Source organism: Zootoca vivipara, chromosome 7, assembly GCF_963506605.1.
Source record: "Zootoca vivipara chromosome 7, rZooViv1.1, whole genome shotgun sequence".
Taxonomy (NCBI): domain Eukaryota; kingdom Metazoa; phylum Chordata; class Lepidosauria; order Squamata; family Lacertidae; genus Zootoca; species Zootoca vivipara.
In genome coordinates, this window is record NC_083282.1 from 78,689,317 (window position 1) to 78,716,375 (window position 27,059).

At 40.0% G+C, this 27,059-nt stretch overlaps 1 protein-coding gene across 1 annotated transcript; it reads left to right on the forward strand.

The window, feature by feature from the left end:
• Positions 1–263: 263 nt before the first annotated feature.
• Positions 264–21,894, forward strand: PARD6B (par-6 family cell polarity regulator beta). The gene is made up of 3 exons (XM_035123492.2): positions 264–531; positions 8,779–9,001; positions 18,708–21,894. Exons 1-3 carry the CDS (start codon positions 457–459, stop codon positions 19,538–19,540), a joined length of 1,131 nt encoding a protein of 376 aa, XP_034979383.1. The 5' UTR covers positions 264–456; the 3' UTR covers positions 19,541–21,894.
• Positions 21,895–27,059: the final 5,165 nt, after the last annotated feature.

A 27,059-nucleotide genomic window follows, 5' to 3' on the forward strand; every position in this document is an offset into this window, starting at 1 on the left:
CGGAGCAGCAGGTTGCGCACGCGCGCTGGAGGGGGCCCCCTTCGCAGGTGCGCTGGGGCTTTCCCTCCTCCTGGCTTCCCCCTCCCTCCCACGCGCGGGTGCGCATGCGTCGTCTTTCGTGCCCCGCTCTTTTCCTCTCGCTCCGCCCCCCGCCTCCTCTTCCTCCTCCTCCCTTCCGCGGAGCTGCAGGTGCCAGGAGGAGGCTGCTGGGCGGCGGCGGCCCCTCCCCCTCTCCTTCCTCCTCCTCCCCCCCTCCCTCCCCCTCCCCTCGGCTTCGCGAGGTCGGTCTCGCGGCGGCCGTGCCTCCTCAGACGGGAGGCGGCAGGTTGAGGCTGAGCGGGGCGGCGGCGGCCGTCGTCGTCGTGGTGCTCCGGGCTTCCCTCAGACCCGCTCCCTTCGCGCCGCCGAGCGGACCAGCGGCTGGTTGACGGGCTGGCTGACATACTCGCCCGCGGCATGAACCGGGGCCAACGCGGAGGCGGCGGAGCGGGGAGCCGCGGCGGCCTCGGCACCATGGAAGTGAAGAGCAAGGTGGGTGGCGTCCCCACACCGGCCCTCGCCTCGCCTTTGGGGAGGGATACTCGGGTTTGTTAACGTCTCGCTGAGGTGGATGTGTGGTGCTGTTTCAGGGTCTCTGTGTGGGGTTTTTTTTTGGGGGGGGGATGGTTACCAAGGAAGCGGGTGGCCGCGTTCAATTCCATAGCCCAGAACCTTAGCGCGCAGCAGTGTTTCTGAGCACGTACAAAGGGCATTCTCTTCAGGACTGACCAATCCCCGGCCCCCAGTCTGTACCACACACCTGAAATCGGGTGTGGGAAGGTGCTCTCGTCCTGGGTAGCGGCCGCGACTAGCAGGCGGTCTTAAGCCCCAGCAGTTTCTTTTTTTCTTTTAAGATTGTATGTGGGGGAAAGGCACGGTGGTCATGCTGAGAAGGAAACGATGTACATACAGTATTCTGCTGCCTCCCTTGCAGTGATGGGAGAGATTGTCAGAATGTCAGCACGATTTATTATTATTATTATTTTGGCGGGGGAACAGCTAAGTTTTTCATCTTTCATCTCTGGCCCCAATAGTGTGCCAGGTGACATTTATTTGGGGTGATTAAAGTCAAGGTAGTAATTTGACCCCTGGAATAATGTGTAATTAGGTCGAGTTGTTACAAAAAATGCGCTTCGAGGAGCCACTTGCAGATGACTTATTTCCAAGAGTAACCTATTAAGAATGTGGCTGTGCTTACCTTTGAAGAGCCCTTTCAAAACACTAGCTTCCCCCCCTTCCCCCACCCCATCTGGGATAACACAGTTTGAGACTTAATCTTAGGCTTGTGGGATTGAGCCCCACGTTGGGCAAAATGCTCCTGCACGGCAGGGGGTTGGACTAGATGACCCTTGGATTCCTTCCAACTCTACACTTCATTGATCTTTTCGAGGTGTGAGCACATGTATAGTGGTGGGTAGTTCTAATCTGAATCAGGGGGTGAAGGTTATCCATGATTAGCATGAATGAATAGGGTGTGATTTTGTGTAGGCATTACTGGTTTGTCTTGGCTTTGCCAGTCACCACCACCCCTCAAGTCTCAGCATTTTTCTTCCCCTTTCTCCTTGTGTTGATGACACTTCCTTTTACCCAAACACAAGGATCCCATATGGCCTGGGCATTTGTGCTTTTGCCAGTGCTTGATGAATGAGCTTGTAAAACCATTGAGAGAGTATTGCTCTGTGTTTTAATGTGGTCTGAAAAAAGTGGTTTTGAGATTGGTTTCTATGAAGTATTATGGGGACTGCTAAGTATCCATTCTCAGGTGTAGATGGAGTGTCATGACAATAAAAGTCCTATGGTGTGCAACACAATTGTTAGTGATACATGTTTTTCTCCAATATCCAAAATCTCTTAATTACTGTAAACAGTTGTTTTTTTGTGTTGTGCATTTCTAACCTGATTGCAAGTCAGAATGGCATTTTTAAAGCACTTGCTGCCAATCTCTTGTGGAGAAGGGGGTACAGAGAATGCCATTTTGAGCAAATGAAACAGCCTTTTGTTTCCTGCAGCCCCTGAATTGTTCAGCCATGTTAGTTCAGCTGTAACTTTGGCACTGATCACCAGGGTAGCATGAGGACTTCAAAAATTGTGCACACCTTCCTGGTACAAACAGAGTAGCTATTTGGATTTAAAAGCAAGCTAAAGAGACCCACAAATTTTACTGGGGATAATTTTAGGCCTTTGGAATGTTCAGAGTGCCTGCAATTTAGCTGGTTGTGTTCAAAATACTTACCCTGAAGTGTTTTCTGAACCTCCTTATGTCAGTGAACACACCCTGGTATAGTTTGTAGAAGATTAAAGTGCTCTTTCATTATTTGTATGGTCATGCCACAAATTAAACTGGTGAGCCATCCCAACACCACAGCCTCTGAGTAACAGGATATGTCTTACTATAGACTGGCTGTAATGAAATGTTTTATCACTCATTTCGTGTTTATTCCTAATTATCAGTGAACATCCTTATACTACTTTGGTCTTGTGGTTATTTCCACATATACTTATGTGGAAAACTGTACTTCTGGTGGCTACCGTAGTTTGCTCCTGGTGGCATCCATCTGTCTCAGGAGACAATGGAGGAGTATGTCTTTGGGGGTGCAAATTGCTCTCTTTATATTTAAAATTGCATTTTAATGAGGGAAAAAATATGTTTGAAGAGGAGAGCTTCTTTCCTTCTTAGCAAAGTGAGACTTAAAAACATATTACTCATAATGGAGTTTTTTAGATTTAATGTGAAACAAACACTGTATTATTCTTGCTCTTTCCCCTTGTTTGTTTGTTTGTTTGTTTGTTTAACAAGATCCCTACTTGGCATTCCTGTCTATTTACTAAAGCACTAAGTCCATCCCCACCCCAGCTTGTTCCTAAGTTGACCTACGGGGTAATTTAGTACTCATCATCACAAGCCACCTAGAAAAATTCTGTACCAGGTAGCTAAGATCACACCCTTGAATTCCACGTGGACATAAAATACCTACCATTCCACATTCTGTACTCAGTCACTTGTGTAAATGAGAGCTGTCTTTCACCTATATATAATGGGAAGCCCCACTCTCTTCTGTCACTTTGATTGTGAACATAGCTGGGTAATTAAGCAGCGTTAAGGGGTAACTTTGGCCACCTCATGAGAAGAGAAGAATCCTTGGAAAAGACCCTGATGTTGGGAAAGATTGAGGGCACTAGGAGAAGGGGACGACAGAGGACAAGATGGTTGGACAGTGTTCTCGAAGCTACGAACATGAGTTTGACCAAACTACGGGAGGCAGTGGAAGACAGGAGTGCCTGGCGTGCTATGGTCCATGGGGTCACGAAGAGTCGGACACGACTAAACGACTAAACGACTAAACAACAACAACAACAAGGGGTAACTAGGGACATGGGTAGGGACACGGGTGGCGCTGTGGGTTAAACCACTGAGCCTAGGGCTTGCCGATCAGAAGGTCGGCGGTTCGATTCCCCGTGATGGGGTGAGCTCCCGTTGCTCGGTCCCAGCTCCTGCCAACCTAGCAGTTCGAAAGCATGTCAAAGTGCAAGATAAGGTAAGGTAAACAGTGTTTCCGTGCACTGCTCTGGTTCGCCAGAAGCGGCTTAGTCATGCTGGCCACATAACTGGGAAGCTGTACACTGGCTCCCTTGGCCAGTAAAGCGAGATGAGCACCGCAACCCCAGTTCGTGACTGGGTCCCTTTACCTTTATCTAAGGGGTAACTAATCTGTTGAGGGCCCTATCCTCATACAATTTGTAGTGAAGCATGGTGCACTTAGTCAGGGGAAATTCCTTATCAAAATAGGGAGTAAAATTTTGGGACGTGTAATCCTATAGTTCAGGCATGTCCAACAGGTAGATCATGATCTACCGGTAGATCACTGGACGTCTCTGGTAGATCACTGGCTCCTTCCAAAGAAGCTGAACAACTGTGGCTCCCCTAAAAAAAGCTCAACATTTTACCTCCCTGAAAAAAACTCAACAACATTTGACCCGAACCCCCTAAAAATGGGCCTTCCTCCTTCCTAAAAAAGCTCAACACCTTTGACCTGAACCCCCCAAAAGGGGGTAGATGACTGCCAGTTTTTAACTCTGTGAGTAGATCACAGTCTCTTGGCAGTTGGCCACCCCTGCATAGTTCACTGGCAGCATATGATGGTGGTTCGGGGAAATCCACTGGCAGAGCAGCTACCACATCTCTTTATTATCGTTCCTTCCCTTTTAGACAGTGGAGGGAATTAGCTACCGTATGTGTAAAGGCCCACCTTTGTAAGAGAAATGAAGGCCCTTTGGACTTTACATCTCACTGCCTTCCTCCAACATGCCCCAGTTCCCTTCACTCCACCAGCAGAAGATCTGTTGGGGAGGATGTAGTTGGCTAGTGTGCTATGGGACTTCCAGAGGCATAATTGTAAGGCTTGTTCCCTTAAAAAACTTTGAATATTTAAAATGATTTTTAAAATAGCTATTTAAAATGATTTTTAAAATATCTTTTTAAAATCACTTAAGCACCATGGGATTAATCCCTCATATCTGCTATACATGCACTTATGCATTATATACATACACTCACTTATCAATTACATAGGTCAAGATATTGCATTGCCTTTGGCAAGCATAAGCATAGTGCTGAAGGTAAAACTAGTTTTATAGTATCTGGAAAGGCCCTAACCAATCTTCTCATGTTGTTCCATTTCTCACGTTAAAGTAAAAATGTTATTTCTTTCTCTGGGAATTAAAATTGTACTTTCTCCTTCAATATTTTACTGGCTTCAGTTAGTTCTTTTGTTGGATCTGGGTTGTGTGTAGTTAATTTTTTGGTACTACATGTCAATCTTCTGGAGAATTGCAGTAATATTGTATTGTAACAGAGTGTAGGTTTCCTTAAATTTTAAAATTGTGAGGAAGTAGAATGCTAATAGAAAAGACAATATTACCTGGTACCATAAGTCTATTACCTTTGTAAGGGAAGTTACTCTTAGTGGGTTTTTAAAATTACTATGTGGCACAGGTGTAATGAAACAAAATGACTCATCTGTTCTGCCTCACTGCCAGCTATTATAGGCTTTATAGAATATACAGAGAACAAAACTATTTGTGATTAATTCCTTAAATTTAAATGTCTCTAGGCCAAGGTGCAGTGTTTGTGGCTTATTTTTAAATTATCTCCATCTGGTGTGTGGACAACATTTGGATGACTATAGTGCTAGAGAGCAAGGGGCAATGTGTTTTAGCTTATAGTGGCCAAAATAGTCCCAATTAAACAGCAATATATTGCTTTTAGAAGCTCTAAATGAAGGCAAAATGGAATATGAACAAGTACTGTAGTTGGTAGGTACATGTTCAATGCCAATGGCTTCATGAGAGTTATTTTATGTTTCTTTGTCCATTTCATCAATAAGCTATAGTTAGTTTTCAAAATGGATTGTACAACTTCAGTCTTAAATTCGTACTATTGTTTTAGCAATTTGAAATCTGCACTTATCCTAGGGTTTGTATACCAACTAAGTTTTAATTTGAATTACTCCTAATTTCTACCAAGTATTTATGTTCTTTAAAAAAAGTGTATCATTTTAAATTGCCCCCTTAATCAAATATTCTTACTGTACCGGTACTTGATTCCTGAGCACCCAAGTTGCTACTTTTTGTTGTGGTAGTGGTTATTCAACTACCATGCGCTTGCTACAAAGAAGGCTCTAGGTGACTTTTGAAAAGGTTGATCTGGAAAGTGTAACACAAAACCCAAGAATTTATACATTTGAATGAAACCAGTTCAATAATCTATAAAGCCAGCAGCAATAACAAAAACTTAAAACAGACCCAGCAGGGGAACAGGGGGGAACCCAGCCAAAAACATACAAACAAAATTCGTTAGCAAAAAAAGTCCATCAAGCAAGCAATTGGCTGGCTTGTCATAAAATGCCTGGGAGAAGAGAAGTTTTAACCTGGCAGCTAGAATATGCTAATGACAGCACCCAGAGTGTTCAACAGAGTTTGATTTGATTAAATATTTGTATTCCACTTTTCCAACAACAAATGTTGAGCTTAAAGTGGCTCACAATAATTGCAATAGCCTCCCTCTGAACCTCACTTGGGAAGAGCACCTGTGGAAGGGCCTCAGGTGACAGCTGAAGGGTCCAGGTAGCTTCATAGCATGAGAGGAACACTAAAAGATAATGGTAAAATGAGTTGCATTAGGTTCTATGTCGATGCCAATCTGTGTTTAAGCTTAAAAGAGTTGAGAAAGAGATATCTGAACTTAAGCATGCTGATGTAAGACTTTTAAGATCTGTCAGCTTACTTTAACAAGCAGCAATGATTGAAAAATTCTGCTGAGCACAGGACAGCCCTTTTAGCTTTGTTAGGATAGTTTTAATCCTATGTCTGCTTGAATGTCAACTTTTTAAAATTCCCTAGCATGATTTATAGATTTATGCTGTTCTTGTTGGTTTGATCATTGCTAATTTCTATCATCTGTTTACCTTTTTGTGGCTAAGTTTTGCTTTCTTTAGCTATTTTTATTTTAAAGGCTGAGTGATACTACTGCCTTGACTTACTTTTAAACTTGGGTGGACATGGTTTATAGAACTGAACCCAGTTTTTCAGACTTTCAGCTACTGCTTTTCCACAGGCAGAGTGAGGTGTGTAGAAAAGTTGATATATATCTTACTGTGCTCACAACTGAAATAAGTAGCCAACGGTGTTACTACAGTCATACCTCAGTTTACAACCGCCTCACCTCGGTTTACAAACACCGCGGACCCATCTGGAACGGATTAATTCACTTTTCATTACTTTCAATGGGAAAGTTCGCTTCAGGTTAAGTACGGACTTCCAGAACCAATTACACTCATAACTTGAATTTGGGTTGTCGTATACCAGGCATCCCCAAACTGCGGCCCTTCAGATGTTTTGGCCTACAACTCCCATGATCCCTAGCTAACAGGACCAGTGGCCGGGGAAGATGGGAATTGTGGTCCAAAACATCTGGAGGGCTGAAGTTTGGGGATGCCTGTTGTATACACTTTATGTTGGGTTAAAGTGCACCTTTCTGCACACGCCTTTGTGGGTGGAAGACATTACACAATTGAGCTGTATGTAGCCTGCCCTGAGAATGCATGGTGAAGGGCAAGCAAGTAATGCCAAATAATATATAAAGAGATAGGTGCTGAAGTGTAAAATTGCCTGAATGAAAGCCACACCTTGTAACCTGGAAGTTCTGTCCACTAATCCTATACATATTGAGACATGCAGTGGTTACTTAGTGATGCAAGGCAATATTCTGCACCTACTCAGATACTGTTAGCTACGTCACATGATTAAGAGTTGAGCTCTAGCACTGAAAACAAGTTTCTGAGCAAAGCTCTTCACAAATTCTGGCTAAAGCCTGGGTAACCTTGCGGGCAGGGAGGTGGGTGTCTGACAGGAGTTGGCTAGGAGGAATGGACTCTGTTAATTTGATGGGTGCCATGCGCTCCGAACATCGTCAGAGATGCATTATGTCTGCAAGTACTAAGCCATGGTTGCAGTTGTGCGCAATACTTGGATTTATTTTTATTTTTTTCATAATGAAAACAATTTTACAAATAAAACAGCAAGCAATTCTTATAAGTACCGTATTTTTCCGTGTATAAGACTAGGGGTTTTTTAACCCCAAAAATAGGTTTAAAATTGGGGATTGTCTTATACACGGGTAGTGCTGAGGGGGTGTTTTCTTAATTTGGAGTCCCCAATAATAGGGGGTGTCATATATATGGGGGCGTCTTATACACGGAAAAATGCTGTAATTATCTGTTTTCAGTTATATAGGTTGTGTATGGAGCAGTTACTTAGATCTGTTTTTAATAGCTGTCCTTTTGGAATGAATGTTTGTACTTGGTGAAGGGGGGATTGTTGTGTTGGGTGGCTTATAGGTTTCTTGTGTTAACACTTGTATTTCCCAACCTATGGGATGATTATTAGCTTTCCATAGAAAGAGGAATCCATGCATTTTGCAGCACTTGGCTGTCATTGGCAGTGCCTTAAATACTGTATATTCCTGCGTATAAGACTACTTTTTAACCCAGGAAAATCTTCTCAAAAGTCGGGGGTCGTCTTATACGCCACGTCGTATTTCTTATACGGCGAGTATATCCCAAACTCTATATTTTAACTGGAAAAGTTGGGGGTCGTCTTATACGCCCAGTTGTCTTATACGCCGGAATATACGGTATGTGCTTCTGTACCCACACACCGCATTTGATGGCTGTCTGGAGAAGAGGCAACAGCACATTCTCTTGGATTTCCTCCATAATACAGTGAGGCAGAAAACTGTTTTGATTCATGTTAGAATTTGTATTTGAAGTGGAACTCCATTGATTGATTACATTTGTATTGCAGCATTCATCCATTGGATCTCCCTTTCACAAGAATCCCTTAGCTTTGGCTAAGAGCTGGTAACTTGTGAAAATTCATCCAAATAATTTCTTAGATGAATGGGAACTTTAACCTTATTCTCCTCAATTCTACTTCAACACAGAAGAAGTGTGCATGCACATGAAAGCTCATACCAATGACAAACTTAGTTGGTCTCTAAGGTACTACTAGAAGGAATTTTTTTATTTTGTTTCAACTATGGCAGACCAACACGGCTACCTACCTGTAACTAGTTCAACACTGTTTATGACACCACATCACAACTTGGTGTTAAATTTAAGTACACTTTGTGTATATGTGAACATTTCCTATTATCAACTCCATTGTTGTTTATTTTTGTAGTTTGGTGCAGAATACCGGCGCTTTTCTTTGGAAAGGTCCAAGCCTGGAAAATTTGAGGAATTCTATGGATTACTGCAGCATGTTCACAAAATACCCAACATTGATGTCTTAGTTGGATATATAGACATTCATGGAGATCTCTTGCCTATCAACAATGATGACAATTATCACAAAGCAGTTTCTACAGCTAATCCTTTGCTTAGAATTTTTATTCAAAGAAAAGGTAAGCATATGTTTCATCATACATCCTTCAATGAGCTAAATTTATTTGTGTTTTTCTTGATCATTGCTCAAACTGCAGTTTACTGGCTTGGAAGAAAATGCATCATTATATGTACCGTATTCACACTGATGCATTGTTTGTTCCTGTTGATTTATTGAGAAAGAATAGTGCACAGTTGGTGGGATTTCATCTTGCTGCATTTCCTTTGCTATGCATAGAGAGAAATTGGGGGAGGGGAGCGTAGAACCATTTAGAGAGACAGCCATATTCATCTAACAGTTAAATCTTTTTGAAATTCAACCTTTATTAATACCCAAGATCATGCCTTCTTGCCTTCCCCACTGAAAACTTTGTTGCTTAGCTTATCATGAAGAGATATAGAATCTGTTGGTACCGAAAGAGAGATTCTTTAATAAAATCACAAGCACCACTTACCCCCAAAAGCACATCATTGATAGATAAGCAAAGAAAAAAATTAGCTTTACTCTAAACTCCTCACAAATTATGTATTAGGTTTTTCTCAGGTTGAAGAAAAACAACGAACAAAATATTCAGCAGTTTTTATGTACGGTATAATAAGGGCTCTAAGTCACTGTATTGTACCCTGGAATCTGAATAGCTTGGGAACACCCAGGCAGTGTGATTTCTGGGGTTTCCAGTAAAAAGCAAAGGCTCTATTTTGGTTTGGAGAGAAGATGGGAAATGGTCACAGCCTCTCTCATACTGTTGCAAGTCATATTTGCTGTAAGTAGAAGAGCAAATAGTTATATGTAACGGTTTCAATAGAATGCCTTAAAATATGTAAAGTGGCATATTCCAACAACCTTCTTCTGATCCCTTATATTTTGTAATATACATCAAAAAGATAGAAGCTGAATCTGGACTGGTAAGGTCAGATTCAGCAGTTCTGCTTAATCTCTTTCAGTAGCCATATGACTAGAGCAGATAAGCTACTTTGTTGGGCTGGGATTATTACTTAACATTTTAGCACCATATGTGTGTGTTTATATGAGTTATTCACTTAATAGTTATTTATTTATTTTAAAGTATTTCTAAACTGCTTAATATTTCAAACATCTCCAAGTGGTGTACAGTTTGAAAAGCAATGTACAGTATCATTAAAATAGTAAAATGAAAGCTGAATACTGGATAGACAGGTGTTCTGTGTCCCAAGTTGTCATCTTCGTGAAGTGGGAAGATGACTTGCTCTGGAGGGGTGGTATTCCCCTGGAGGGAGCAGGTCTGGAGGCTTGGGTGGCCTTGGTGGCCAGAAGTGCCACCAAGCTCATATCACCCTGTTCCATACTTCAGCGGTTTTTAAAGCTCTAGAATCCTTCAAAAGATCTATTCAGAATTCTCGTTTATACAGCATACAATGCTTGCTTCTGTCAACAGTTCATTAGCAACTGTATGAATGCTGTTACCAGTGCTCCAGCCTTACCGTCTATATTTGTAACTTAATATTTCCAGCTCTGGCTTGTTTGCTAGCTACGGCCCTGTTTGGACAGAAACTACTTAGCTCATGATACTCCATGCTCTTATAACTTCCAGATTTGATGATTGCAACGCACTCTGTGGAGCTACCCTTGAAAATTACTCAGAAACCTTATTTGGTCCAAAATGCAGTGGCCAGATTACTGGTTGGAGTTCCATTTAGAATCTCTCATAACCCCTGTTTTTAAACAGTTGCATTAATTGCCAGTTCATTTTAACATCCAATTCATGGTGCCCATGTTAGTGTTTAAATGTGTAGGAACAGCAATTTCTTTTCTTTCTATGGTTCCAGAGAGAGTGAAGTCCTCACTTGACCTGGGCAGGGCTTTCCAAAATGTTCATGTTGGTAACACACTTTTTAGACATGCATCATTTCGCAACAGAGTAGTTTAGTTTTGCTAGCAAACCGGAGGTTAAACTAACCCCTTTCCAGCCCTGGGAGGAGTGTGAGGAGCATTTGTGTGACACGCCTACACATTGCAGCCGCACACTAACACGTTGTCATGTGGCGACACACAGTTTGGAAAGCTCTGACTTAAGGTATATACAATGCATATATTCCAGAATTTGATAACTGGCATACTGGTTCATACAGACAACGACCCAATTTATGTGCGCCCAATTGACACTTGTATCATGGCGACCCTGAAGTGGCCAGAAAAGTGGGTGGAATGAGCTTATGTGCAGTCTGCTGTCATGCACAATGACCCTGTGCAAATCAGGGTATGCCTGTAATGACAAAAATATGGATATATTTCTTTAGTTTACAAGTGGCACAATCTTGTATGTAATTCATTGCCTACTTTAACGGAGTTTAAAGTGAATCTGAATCTAGTTTTTTAAACTTGTAGATCAGAAAGCAATTCTGAAGTTCGGTCTTGGACTCTTTTTGTTCATGATTATGCTGTGTTCACTCACTGTGCAGTAATGAACAATTGTATACATGTTCTTCTGTACATGACATTAGAATAAAAATTTGGAGGGGGGGACTTGCCATAGGAATATGCCTAATTTGGAATGCTATTCTGGTACTACAGTATTTCCAGTATACATCATATATTAAATTAAATTGTTCTCTCATTTAATTCAGTTGTTTTGCCACACTGGAATATCTGAGGTTATAATTTTTGGAAGAGTTTTTTTAAAAAAAGAATCTAATGGCCAGGCTTCTGCAGTTTAAATCTAATTCAAATGTATGGAATTGGTTTTTCTGAAAGTATTTCTGAAACAATGCTGCACAGAGTTGTCATGCCATTGACTGCAATGTAAGAAAGAGTTAACTAGTATAATTCCCTGGTTGAGAAGTATTCCACATTTAATGATCTTTATAAAAGGCATCTAACATTCTGCATTAAAAATAAATTCTTGCAAAATAGATTTCCTGGCTTATTCAGGATGTATTGGCAGAGATGTCTGGAGCAAAATATGCATATTGCTATATGTAGTAGAGTATTTTAGGAGGTATATCAGGTGAGGAGGGAGAAAGAATATTCAGAAGGGTAAAATTTCTGTCTTAAATACAATATAACTAGAGCAGCGCATGGAAACGCCATTTACCTTCCTACCAGAGTGGTACCTATTTATCTACTTGCACTTTGACATGCTTTCAAACTGCTAGGTGGGCAGGAGCTGGGACCGAACAACAGGAGCTCACCCCGTTGCGGTGATTCAAACCACCAACATTCTGATCGGCAGGCCCTTGGCTCTGTGGTTTAGACCACAGCACCACCCGAGTCCCTTTACACTTTAAACAAATGCAAATAGTATTTGTGTTTCAAAACATAAGCTTATAACAAGCACATGTTAAACAATTCATAGTGTAAAAGATTGTATACATAACCATTTTCATCTGTGGAGTTTCAAGGGCAGTCATTTTTTTAAAAAATACCGGTAGGTGTGACAGTTTTCTAATTTATGTACTACATGTCGGAAGAGCTGGGTAACTGGCAATCAAGCATAGACAACTGCACAGTGCTTGATAAGGGCTCTTGTGTGGGTTAGGTCAGTATAAGCTTTACCTAATGTCTAATTCTTTGGGTTGAGTTGGCAACATGCAGATTTGGTTTCACACCAGTGAGCCTGCTTATTAAAAGCAGTTCACCTTTGTACCTTATAGGCATTCACCTTATTTATGGCAACACTTTTTACTTCTGGTTTCTTGCCAAAAGGTTTTCACTGTTCTAAACTGATTGGTTGATGTCAGAACAATAGTGCCTTTGTACTGAAGGATATTGCTTAAAAGAATTTATTCAAGGGTTGTTGAGAGGCTAAACAGTCATGCTGCCTGACTAAATTTATAAAGATCAGACTTTATTATTTCCCATTTTTTGCATTTATTTATCTCAAAACTAGTGTTAGAATTGCCATGCCATAAACTCCTTATTGTATTCACCTATTCAAAACAAGTTATAGTTCTTTGCCTTACATAGCAGCTATATTGCCTTTATTTAGAATGTGTCGTCATACATCAGTGGATCTATTCACATGTCACATTGGGTCATAGTTAGTCTTACCCTGAACGAGCAGCATACTGGTACATGCTGCTCAAGTTGTCCCTGCCCCACTCCTACCTTTGCCAAGAAAGGAAAAAACAAATCAGTATATCTGAAGGAGCGTCTTTACCCCCATCGTTCAGCCCGGACACCGAGGTCCAGCTCTGAGGGCCTTCTGATGGTTCCCTCACTGCGAGAAATGAGGTTACAGGGAACCAGGCAAAGGGCCTTCTCAGTAGTGGCACCCTACAATCAGATGCCAAGGAAATAAACAACTATCTGACTTTTAGTAGACATTTGAAGGCAACCCTGTTTAGGGAAGTTTTTAATGTTTGATGTTTTATCATGTTTTTAATATTCTGTTGGGAGCCGCCCAGAGTGGTTGGGGAAACCCAGCCAGATGGGTGGGGTATAAATAATGTTATTGTTATTATTATTATTATTAGCAAGAACAAGCCTTATAGCTTCCACTCACTGTTTAGAAACAGACCATGAGTACTGGCTCGCATGCAGCACTTAAGCAACATTCTGATTTGCTTCTGAACCAGTAAGGGGAGGAGTGGGATGAGCCTGATTTGAGCTATGCGCACATACCAAGACACTTTTTCGTGGTAAGCCATAATTTCTTTCAGGCTATGACTCCAAATGACATGCGAACTATGCCAATGAGTTTCGAAAGGTAGACCTGGAAAAACAGGAAACATTTATTTGAAAGGAAGTGCTGGTAATGCAGAAAGGAGTTGCTGATAAAAGGTTAAAACACAACCTGCTATAAAAGCTTCCACAAGAGGTTGTGAGAACTTTATTTTGCACATTCTTCAACTGCTTATTTTCTGAGTAACTGTTGCTCAGCTAGTATATTTTCTTCATAAAAAGCTTTTTATGTTCAAGACTATCAAATTGTTTATCAACAGCCTTCCTTCAGCTGTGTAGGTATTACATTGCTCCAATTCTGTTTAGAAACATGGAATATACACCCAGATAAGCTGCAAGACATAGGTATCTTCGTCTCTGTTTCCAGTGCTGCACAGCATTTTAAAAATTGTTTCCTGACAAGGGCATTGTCCTTTCAAAATGAAGCACCACGTCTGCATCTTTGGGGGAATATGAAAATCTCAGTGTATACATGAGTTGCTGTTCCTTAATTCTTAAACTAAAACTTGAATAAAAGAAGGGTTTAAAGCAGAAGAATCTTTGACTTTATTGAATTTAACTTTTTAGTTACCTTGCTATTGAAGGGGAAACTGCTATTCATAAAGACAAACAGTAAATGAACTTTCAACTTGGACTGAAGTTGAACACTGGGGAGATTGTTTTCAAAAGAGCATATTTAACTTTAACCTGGGTTAAAAATTCTCTTACTGGTGCTATCTTGGAATAAGTGCATTTCATTCAGTCCTTGTTTTAAGGTACATGCACTACTCATTCCTCCAGTTAATATTCTTTCAGCTCAACTATTAAGGGATGTTCTTGGAGATTCTGTCTAATAAAGGAGTTGATAGTATTTGCATAACTTCACATTTCCAGATTAATTTTATTTATTCCTTTTATTCCCATATTGTTTACATCTTAGGCCTTTCCTGAGTGGACCCTGATGCTTAGGAGTGGTTTGGGGGCATACATGGTGTTGGAGGGGGGCATGGACTTCCTTATGTTAAATACAACCCATTACGTTTTGTTAGTATAATTTGCTGACTTCTGTCCACCCAAATTAATTCTTGACTTTTTACTTCTGTTCGAGCCCTCATAAACTATTGCCCTCCCTCACACCTTTCTTCAGTGCAAGAAGATGGTTGCTAGGGATCTAATACATCTGAGATGCTGTCTAATGTCAGTTAACATCATTTTGCATTGCTGGTTCTCAAGGAAAGCAGTGCCATTTCCTTACATACTGCCTAATTCTTAGGTGGTCAAGATGTTCAAGATTCCCCAACCCTTGCTCCCCAACCCCCTTTCAGGTGGTAGTTGTACCTGGTGTGACAAAGCAACTCAGAAGGAGAAGGCAGACAGTTTTTTCAGAGGTGTAGGCATAAGTTCAATCCTTAATCAGAAAATGTACATATTGCTTACATTTAAACTTAGACTGTACAATGTAAATTTCTTTGCTGCATATAACTTCATTAGATAACAACAAAAGCTGAAGCTTAGAACTTAAGTTACTGCAGAAGCAGATGTTTTTTTTAAAAAAAACTATTCACCTTTCCTTTTATAGCTCTCCTAACTAGGAACCTTCCAAAACTGTGGAAGATGGCATGGGGGGGGGGGCGCTAGAAGGGGAAAGAGGACTAAGTGAAAATCACATCATTGCACTAGCAGTATCCTCTGATGGACTGTAAGACAACTCAGGATTCAAGCCCGGTCTCTCTGCTCACCCTGCAAGTTTAAAGTTTAATCATAGAAACATATCTGGTTGTATTAACCTGATCTTTAAAAATAATGATGAGTTCAGCACTTTTATTTGTGAACTAAGCTGCTAATTATACTCACAAAACTAGTAAAATAAGTAGTAGTGGTAGTAGTAGTAGTAGTGATTTATTTATTTATACCCTGCCCATCTGGCTGGGTTTCCCCAGCCACTCTGGGTGGCTCCCAACAGAATATTAAAAACATGATAAAACATCAAACATTAAAAACTTCCCTAAACCGGGCTGCCTTCAAATGTCTTCTAAAAGTCACAGGGCAGTCTCGAGCAGGTCGGGCGCCCTGGCGCTGAGGGGCGGAGATTGCTCCGGCGCCCCCGCCCTTGCAGGGCGCAGCATGGTTTCCGCACGGCTTTGCTGCGCAGTGCCCTGCCTACCAGCCCAGCGTCCTAGCACACCGCCCCACCGGGACTCTACCTAGAGCCGGCCCTGAAAAGTCAGATACAGTAGTTATTTCCTTGACTTCCCTCTGCCTGGTTACCTATAACGTCACTTCTCACAGTGAGGGAACCGCCAGAAGGCCCTCAAAGCTGGACCTCAGTGTCTTGGCTGGACAGCGGGGGTGGAGATGCTCCTTCAGGTATACTGGGCCAAGGCCCTTAGGGCTTTAAAGGTCAGCACCAACACTTTGAATTGTGTTCGGAAACTTTAGTTGTCTGTTTCCAAACACTGGTGACAACAAACAGGAAATAGGAATAACATACCTCTAAGATACTTTCTAGCCACAGATGTGTTGTGCTGTTGGCAATGCTTGTTTGTGATGGTGGCTGTGAGAGTCATACTAGTCCATTTGTAGTATCAGTTACCCAGGAATCTGCCCAGTTCCCATATTGGGTGACAGGTCGTGTCACATGAGATTTCTCAGTTCTCTCCTCCCCGCTCCCGCCCCATGCGCCCCTCAATCTCCTCCAGAGGGTCTACCAACACTCTTTTTCCAGGACATACCCTCTTTTCCATGGGGAGAGTCATCATACCAATCCACAGTTAAAGTCATCATACCAATCCACAGTTAAAGTTAAAAATCAGCAAATGTGTCCTCCTTTTTGCTCTTCAAAATATGGCAACCCTAGAATACCCTACCTGTCTAGCATTTGGATCCTGAGTTTTTGAATGTGTTAGTATTTGATTTCTCACATGGGCTAGAACTAGGACTAGGTACTGCCACTAATTATATAATTGAATGCATAACACATACCTTTTAAATATTAAAATCCCTAGCGCACACAAGCGGGAAAGTTATTCAACAGTAATACCTAATCCACCATTTCATTGTATGTGTTCCTCTTAATGTAACATCTAGCTATATAATGGTCTTCACTTAGAATTGCCTTAAGACCTGTGCATAATTGCAGATTAAAATAAGCTTCAAGTTGCAGTACTATACACTTACCTGGGAGTAAGTCCCATCAAACTCGAAGAGAAGCACTTCTGAATTCACTTGTGTAGAATTGCACTGTTAGTTTATTAGATAAGATTAGCATTGGTATCTTGTGCTAAAGCCATAAGAAACTTTTTTTTTTCATAACAGTAGTTTTCAAAAAACAAATATTATCTGCGGTTCTTTAAATTCAAAGGCCAGTAATAGCAAACAAGGTTGCATGAAGATCTGTTTTCCTGCCACTGCTGGTTTTCCCCTGCAATCTGTAGCAACAAAGTAGGGTGTGTTCTGGGTATACGCAGAAAAGCAGGTGAGACCCATTGAGTCATATAAATGCCCCTCATGAATTGAGTGTGCAACTTTAAAGCATGATCCAAAGTACAACTTTCTAGGAGTTGAAACTGATGGGATTCATATTGATGTCCTGTGGCATATGGGAAAGGACATTGATTAATTTTGGGAGCAAATATATAATCAAATCATTGGATGAAGTATTCAGTTGGGGTGGTATTCAGCTAAGATTTACTTTGAGAAGACATTTTGAAATTAATGAAGCTAACTTGGTCGTGTTCATTAATTTCAATAGGTCTACTCTGAGTAAAACTTGATTTAATGCTACCCTTGGTCCTTAGGGACTGTATGCTAAGCAGATGTGGTACTACTACCTGAAATATGAGGGAACAACTTATAATCATCTCGGTTATAATAAATTATAATACTTCATTACAGGCACCCCCAAACTCAGCCCTCCAGCAGTATGGGGACTACAACTCCCATCATCCCTAGCTAACAGGAGCAGTGGTCGAGGATGATGGGAATTGTAGTCCCAAAACTGCTGGAGGGCTGAGTTTGGGGATGCCTGCTTTATTATAATTAATTTTCTTAATTAAAAATCAGTATCTAAATTCAATTAAGCAGTGGATTAAGGCTTATCTGTCTCCCCTTAAAGCACCTTTTGCTATAATAACTGAATGAAGTCCATGGAGGAACATTCTTCAGCTTGAGTTGCAAAGGCAGTAGTAGTACAGTGGTAGTACAGTGGACACTTGGGTTGCGAACGTGATCCATGCGGGAGGCGCGTTCGCAACCCACAGCGCCGCATCTGCACACACATGAGTCGCAATTTGGTGTCTTTGTGCATGTGCGAGCGCCGAAACCCGGAAGTAACCCCTTCCGGGTTCGGCATGGTGCGCAACCTGAAAATGCACAACCTGAAGCGGCCATAACCCGAGGTATGACTGTACTAGTTTGCTGTTAAACCACTTGTTAGAAGTGTCTTCCAATGTTTAAATACGTTACTTATTTAGTCTGTTGCCAGCTATTTTACCTACTCTTGATGAGGGGCAAGGAAGGGAGCTTGTGGAATGGTATTTGTTTTCAGGAGATTAAAACCAGGTCATTTGGCCACCATCCCAATATTTGGCAGCACTAGATCCACTGGCTATTTGCCTTTCCTCATTCTTTTTATTCTAATATACTGAAACTCAAGAAGAGAAAAATGTAACCTAGAATTACACATTGACTAAAGAATTGCAAGTACATATCTTATAAGCCATTGACAGTTCTTTGGAAAGCTCTGAGTTTTGTTCTTCCAGTGCTAATCTCTTTACTGAAAGTCCTAGAGAGCTAAGCATGTTCCGGTTGAGACCCATGTGTCACATTTAGTGGGTTGTATAAAATAAAGCACAGTACAGACATGTGCAGCTATCTTGTTCCTTGAATCCAATTTTTCTCGGACTAGGCCAGCCTGTGTAAGTTCCATTTAGCAGATCAGGAGCAAAACATTACAGAATGCTGAGAACTATTTATTTAGAAACTCTTTAATGGCTAGTGCCATATATGCTGACTGGGCTTATTTTGTACTCCAAAAATTAACATGTACTTCTCCCCTCCTTTCTCTCTCTCTCTTCCCTTTTTTGCAGAAGATGCAGACTACAGTGCCTTTGGGATGGATACCATAACAAGGAAGAAAAATGTCTTGACAAATGTGTTGCGTCCAGATAACCATAGAAAAAAGCCTCATATTGTCATTAGCATGCCGCAAGACTTCAGACCAGTATCTTCTATTATAGATGTAGACATACTTCCAGAAACTCATCGCAGAGTGCGGCTTTATAAATATGGAATGGACAAGCCTCTAGGATTTTATATACGGGATGGCTCTAGTGTCAGAGTAACGCCTCATGGGTTAGAGAAAGTACCAGGCATTTTCATATCTAGGCTTGTTCCTGGTGGACTGGCTCAAAGCACGGGCTTATTAGCTGTAAATGATGAAGTTCTGGAAGTAAACGGTATAGAAGTTTCAGGTAAAAGCCTTGATCAGGTTACAGATATGATGATTGCTAACAGTCGAAACTTAATAATTACTGTGAGACCAGCAAATCAGAGAAACAATGTTGCTAGGAACAGCCGGACTTCTGGTAGCTCAGGACAGTCTACAGATACCAGCCTTCCAAGTTACACTCCACATACTGTGCCCATATACCACCCTGAAGAAGAGGAAGACACTGATGAAGATGATATTATTATTGAAGATAATGGTGAGCCACAGCAAATTCCAAAAGCGGCTCCTTCCAGTGACAGCATTGAGTCACTGACACAAACTGAAACCAATCATGAATCTGTGCAGAATGGTTTAATTTCTTCCAGAGAAGTAAACTTGTATTGTTCAACTGGCAGCATTAACATGGAGTATGAAATCCAGGACTCAGACCCAAAGACTTTAGAAGAAGATGGGACAATCATAACATTGTGAAACTACAACAGCTTATTTGCTTTTTAAGAGGCCATAAGAATTTTTTTACTTGGCTGTATTAATGCAGGATGTACCTCTCAACTACCATACTCCAATGACTTTTTATGTCTGGATAACGGATTAGAGCACTCTGCTGTGATTCACAGGAACCGTTCCATTTTGATACCCAGCTGAGTAACAAGTGTTTTTGGAACACACACTGACTTGGTTTTGTGGTTCAAGGCAGGACAGCATTTCCATGACCTAAAATTGTGCAGGTCTATTTTTCAGAATTTCAGTGTCTAGAAGGAGCCCCAGAGTTTATAGTGTATTGTCCTGTGATCTGGTTCCATGTATTGTTCGTGGAACATGTTTTCATTTAATTGTGGATTTGAGTATTGTCATATGAGAACCAGCCTCAACCGTTTTTCAACACAAGAATGTTAATGAAACAAAATAACCAAACATAAACTTCAACAATTTTTGGTCTCCTTACTCCATACTCCGGACATGTGTAAATTAAAATAATGTGGAATATTAATTATCAGTGCAATCCTATTCATATTTACTCAGAAGTAAGCTCCATTGATTTGAACTCTGCTTACTACAGGCAAGTGGGTATTGGATTGCATTCAGTGAGTTGATTGACTTCAGTTTTTCTAAAATGTCTTTAAGCAATTTAAAAAATCAGAAGGGAGAGAAGTGTCCATTGGATTTATTGATTTGATAGTTGTGAAGTGTAACTTAAAAAAAAAACTTTTAAACTGTACCGATGTACTCTATTACTGGTGTTGGAGGGATAAATCACTGCTATTCTGTATGGATTGGATAGCTCACTAAAAAAACAATGAAGTTATTTGTCTGATCATACCATATATAGATGTGTACATTTACCCTTTTAATGAGAAAAATTCTGATCTTGAAATGTTATGATGCAATCAAGCTCCACGAAAACCAATTGGATTTTCTATTTACGTCAGTGGGAGTTGTATTATACCCATAATGTGAAAGTCTTAAAATATTATTCCTTTTTGTTCCTTAATTAGTTCTCTTGGTTCATGGCATCCGCTACTGCTGCAACTGTTATGGAATGAATATAAAAATGCAAGTGCTAATGACAGATTTTGGCTAACATAAATCTTATTGCTTATGAAGGTTCTTTTGTAGTGGAACAGTTCCCAAAAGGAGGCAAATTATATAACCACTAATAAACCAGTTTTAGTTACTTCCCCCTTGACAAAAGGCTTTCATATAGAATTCTAAGCAAAGGGCATCCTAATATTTATCCTTTGGGCATGTGCTTATTCCTTTTTCTTCACATAATTATGACTGAAGTACAGTCCACTTGAAGAGGGTTCCACTAATAGATAATGTGTGCAATCAGGTAGCCATTTTCATGGATGCATATGTTTGGTACGACCATGGATCTTACGATGGTTCATTATACGGTAGATAAGGTGTAAAATGAATTTTCCACTTACACAGAAGCATGGAAACCAAAACATTAGTGAAAGAGTTGAATGTTAATTTATTATGGAAACACACATAGCGTTGTTGTGCTGCTTAACACATTCAGTTTGATTTTTTGATACTTGTACTGCAATCATGTGCATGAACACTTTGGATATATTAGTGAAATTACAAACTTAAGAAAATATTTTATTAAACTGTTTAAATTTTACTCCTTATGATACTAGCCTCAATCAGGTAGCTTGTGTTATGGGATGGAGTGTGTTCTTTAAAAAGCATATATATCTATACATATCCATGTAATGCATAAAATAATCTTGGCTTGAAGTAATGTAATTATACCTAATAAAATTAAACATTGGGGGTGGGGGAAATCAATGAACACTAGAGAGGATAAGCAAAAGGCTCAATGTGTTTTGCTATTAAAATGACAGGCTGCACTGCATTTAATTGCAAAGTAATGCAGTTGCCATAATGGTTTATCACTACCTTATTTTTACTAAGCCTTTTAAAATCAATATGAAACAGAATGATAGTACATTTTAATTATATATATAACGGTACTGGGCTTCAGTATAAGTGAAACTATTAGACTTTCATATACTACCTCTTAAACTTTGACAGCTAGCATCTTGTGGGGGACAAGGTTGGTCTGCTAGATGAAGACATGAAGGCTTGGTGTATGTACAATTTTTTACTTTAAAACCCAGAGATACTTAAAATTTTACTACAAGTTCTAATATGCTGTTTGCTCTGTATGTGTGTATATATATATATACACTTGAACATACATAAATGGATTCTCAATTTTTGATTGAATCTTACAATGAATGTGTATGGACAACTTCACAGAATCAAAATTCTTTTGATGTTTGTATTGATTTACAAAAATGAAAAGAATTTTTTTTTAAAAAAACAAAAAACCTCTCGGCAATTGAAAGACTGATTTGCCTTTTAAGTGCACCTTATCTGAAAGAGCAGAATATGGCTAGTAGTACAGTTTTCTGGAACTATTTTATAGTTTCTGATGAAGTCAAGCTGAACTGTGAAATCTCTGTTCTTCCACAGCTATGTTATTTAGGGTGTTGTTGTGTACTTTTGTGACTTGTGTGTTTTCTAATTAAAACCTTTATGCAACATGATTTTTACATGAACATGTATAATATGTCAAATGTCAGTATTTTTCTTACCACTTTAATGTATGATGTACATCAGTACCACTAAATGGACTTTGATTTTACAAAAATCAAATTGGCATAAGTTGTATGTTAATGGTATTTTTACAGACTCAATAATAAAAAACTGTAACTATTGCTAATTTTAAACTTAGATGCCTTCAAGAATGCTTTGTTACTTACCGGTACTTAAGAGATCTCAAAAGTTACTTCCTGATCTTCCCCAGGTCAATATAGAATTTCATTGGAGCTATCCCAGACATTGCTAAAGCACAGAGCTTATTCTTCCACAGTCAGGCCAATCACTAGAAAAAGGAAGAACCAGGATCACATTACCTTTTCCTAGAGTATTCTGAAAGAGCTAAAAACAATCGCTCATCACCTCAATCAAAATGACCACCATAGTTTCTGCTGTAGAAGTCACTTCAAAACTAGTCTATTTATATTACATATGTATCCCACTTTTGTTCCATGATAGAAAGCTAATAGCACCACACATGTGGTCTCTCATCCAAGGAGTGATCAAACCTCTGAGCTGCTTAGATTCAGTAGGTCTGCTATATTGTGTGTCTTTAGGCTATGCCCTGTAACCATATGATTTATATCATCTCTTGTGTTGTATGTGTTCATGAAGTTACTGATTAAATAACTGCTTCTCAGGAGTTTCCAAGTTGCTTCTGCTCCTTCTCTGTCCTCCAGAAAATTCTGAATTTTTAATTTGATTTATAGTCCTTTCTTATCTAAGGGAGTTGGCCAGTTTTGCAGCAATTCATCCAAAGACCTTTCAGTTTTAGAAACCCTTTCAACCTCTGTAGTTAGGTGGTCAAGGAAGATAAATTTAAAGTAGTAATGTGAACGAAAAGGGAACCTACAATTCGTTGCACAGTATTTACTGGTGTATAGAAAATTTATCCAGTTTAACCTTGTTCCATTTTTTTATTCAAGTGCCCAGTCTTGCTTTCAGACAGTGAAGTTTTTTGTTTTGCTTTTTCTACCCATCCCTAGCTTCCTACAGATGTAGAACTTGGATTTCCCTTACCCAAGATTAACATTTCCTATTACTTACTGCCCCCTTAAATTCCTTCTTACTGCATCACCACCCAAATCAACATGTTTTAATCTGTAAAAGGCTCCATTCTCACAGTGCTTTATTAAGGCAAGTAACTTTATTTCGTACCCTAACCTTTAAGTTTTCTAGCATAAACTTTCAGCATTCTGAAAAGAAATGAATATGGGACAGTTAAATGTTTCATTATTTCATTTTGGACACCGCAGTTCATAAAGAGGGGAAAGCATGGAAGGCAGGTTTGAAAAGGTCAGTTCATCATGCTGGATTTTAGAGATGCAGTTTATGTCCTTAATTTGTAAAAACATAATTATGCTTCATAGGTATTTATAAGTTCCCTTAGCGTATGATCAGAAAGTTCAAATGGTAAGGCACAGACCAGGTCTGCAGGGGTGAATAAAAGTTTCAATCTAAAATGAAAATTCAATGCATTGCGAAATCTTGTTACCTCAGGTTTCACCAATTAATTGGCAATGGGTGTGTTAACTCCTACATAAGAAGTGTTTCAAATTGTAAGATCATGGCTGTGATCCACAAAGCCAGTTAGACTAGAGTATTTTGCATTTAAATCCAATTTAATATTAAATGTGGGTGAAGTTTGATGAAATAATAAATGAACTGTTACGACTCCAGTTATATGATTTAATTTCTCATGCTTTTAGGGAAGAAACTTGACACAAGTACTTGCCTGTTCTATGGGATTTGAAAACCCAGCCCTTTTTAGCATTTATGTGCAAAATTAAACTCTACCACTTTCTGTGACTTCAGTTGGATCTGCCACTTGATGCTGCAAATCAGGCATCCCCAAACTTCGGCCCTCCAGATGTTTTGGACTACAATTCCCATCTTCCCTGACCACTGGTCCTGTTAGCTAGGGATCATGGGAGTTGTAGGCCAAAACATCTGGAGGGCCGCAGTTTGGGGATGCCTGCTGTAAATTATCTTATGACTGCATTTTAAGCTGGTGACTTGCGGGGGTTTTTATAGTTTTTTAAAAAATCATCTTTATTGGGTTAAAATACAAATATACATACATACATAAGATTAAAAAAGAAAAGTTAGAAGAAAGAAAGAAAATAAAAGAAGGGGGGAACAAAACACTACATACAAAACCATCATTTACAATCATATGGAGTCATTTCTCAAGTTTCTAAATAAAGAAAACTTCCAATTCTTCGCATTGTATTTGTTTTACTCCCCCCCCCCTTATACTTAGCGCACAACCTTCTATTACTCTGCTTAATCGTCTTGTGTTCTCATCTCATAGCAGTTATACAGTATACTGTATACAGTGGCTTGTAATGCTTTTATATAAACTTCTGATGCAAGTGTGTTTGGAATATTGAGCACAGTTCTGGCTGCTACGTCTCAAAAAGCATATTATAGAGCTAGAAAAGATGCAGAAAAGGCCATCAAAATGATTAAGGGCTGGAGCAGTATGGAAAATATTTCATTTTCCAGATGTTGATGAACTACAACTATCTCCCATCAGTCCCAGCAGGCATAGCCAATGACCAGGGATGATGGTAATTGTAGTTCAACAACAGCTGGAGGGCCAAAGTCCACCCCATCACCTGGATGAGAATAACTGCTATGAGGAAGATATTTATTTACCCAGTTTTGAAAAGGGGAAAGGAAGAAGTTGTTGGATTGGTCAAGATTGATAGTGTGGAGTGTTTTCCTTTTTTTTTCTCGTACTGTACCCAGTACACTACATAGTCCAGGGTAGCTGAATGGTGGGGAGAGACAGACAAGAAAAAGTACTTCACATTGCATATAATTAAGCTATGGACTTTTCTGTTGCAAGGTAAGATGATGGCTACATAAATTTAGACGGATTTATAAGATAAGACAAATTCATGCAGAAAAGGATACTGTTCACAAAGCAGCCTTCCATAGCCTTCATGCTATCCAGATCCTTTGGACTATACTGTATCTGGGGCCCCCAAAGTGGCAACTGTGGGCACTATGGTACCCCCCTGAGCATGCCAAGGCCCCTGCACTCCCCTCCTTTTAAAAATTAAGGGTGCTTGGATTTTGTACGGATGAGTAGGCTTGCATTCTTCCTCACCTGTTTGATTTTGGGGTGCATGTAGGTGTTTTGCATGTTTTAGGGAGCATGTCTGACCCATCAGAGGTTTTCTGTGAAATGCATATTGCAGTTGGTGCCTGAAGCAGCTTACTGTATTGGGTTTTCAAAAATATCCTCAAGCACTACCTGAAACATTGCTAGTGTTGCCTTGGATCCCTAAAATGATATAGAAACTGTTTCCTCCTTTGGTGAAGCCAGTTCTGCATGACTGATAGTTGCATACACAACTTGTGTAACAAATGGTGTGTACCTTGCACCCATTGCTTATTTTTCACATGAGATCTGGGTGGCCTTTCACCTGCACTGCACAATGACTTGATCTTCAGGTTTTTCTCTTTGAACTAATCAGATAGCTGGTGTTCTGCAATCTTGGCTGTGTTTACATACGTGGTTTTACTCACAGCTCCAATTCCCTGGAGCCTTGGAAGAGGAAAGTATGCAGGAATACAATGAAATGTGGGAACATGAATGTGTCAGTGAGGGTGGGGGGAAGCTGTCAAACCTGAAACCATGGAATTTTTTTTTACATAGCAGGGATTACCCAGTCTCTTCCCACTGATTACCGTTTTGGTAGGAAAGCTACCTTTCTACTGAGATAGATGCTGTTGCTGTCTTTTAAATCATGTTTAAGGCTGGTTATTTTTATTACAGTGATTTATCATGCGGCATTTTCTTTTTGAAATGTATGTAAAATGTATTTCTATCAAATAAGCAAATAGTATTTGTTTTGTTTTGACCATGGGGTCACGAAGAGTCGGACACGACTAAACGACTAAACAACAACAACGGTAGGTGAAAAGAGATATCAACCAAGTCTAAGCAGAGACGCTTAAATGGTTGTTTCCTGTTATAATCTAGTCAATATTGCATTGTGTAAAACAGGAAGAGGAAAAGTGGAAGCATTTATTTCTTACATTTCTATTCCCCTTTCCACCAAGAAGTTCAAGGCAGTGTATATTGTTCTCTCTCTTGCCTCTGATGGGTTGCAATTTAGCCCAATATGGCTTATATTTAAATCTCACTTAACTCTGGGCAGGACTGCAAACATGAACACCTTACGCTGACATTATGGCACTGGGCTCTAACAGCTAAAGTGTGAAAACACCCTAAGTCATCTATTTTGGGCCAATTGGCAAGCAAAACAAGGTTACAAGGCAACCAGGTGTCCCATCTTCTGCTTTAACAAGCAGCTCATTCTGTTCCCTAGAGAAAAATAAATTAGCCAGGGTGGAGTAACTCCCACATTCAGTTGTCATTTAAATTGTAATGCCAATTAGGTTGGCAAACTTGCCATGGCCTGCAGGAAGGATTAATGTCTGGGAACACATTATTTATGAAAGATGCGAATAAAATTGCAAGGAAGAGTTGTGATTGGAGCTAGTTAGACAGAATGTGCCCCCACGGTATTTTGCATTTGCCGTATTTCATGTTTGCACCCAAACAAACCTTGAAAGCTGCTTGAAGTCAACAAACTGTGAAATCTCATTCAGAATACTAGCCATCCAACCATAACATAACTGAGGCCAGCAATGTCCCCACCCAGCACAGAATTAAAACAGAATTGTGCATAATATAAAGCCAAATACTGAGACAATGAAAGCAACCTGTGTAAATTATGCAATACTACATAATTTGCTTGATTCTCATTATCCTAGTTGCAGAGCAGGGTAGGGGGGGTATGCAAGTCATTTAACAGGGCTAACCTTAATGTGAATTCTGCTACTCAGTGTGTCACTT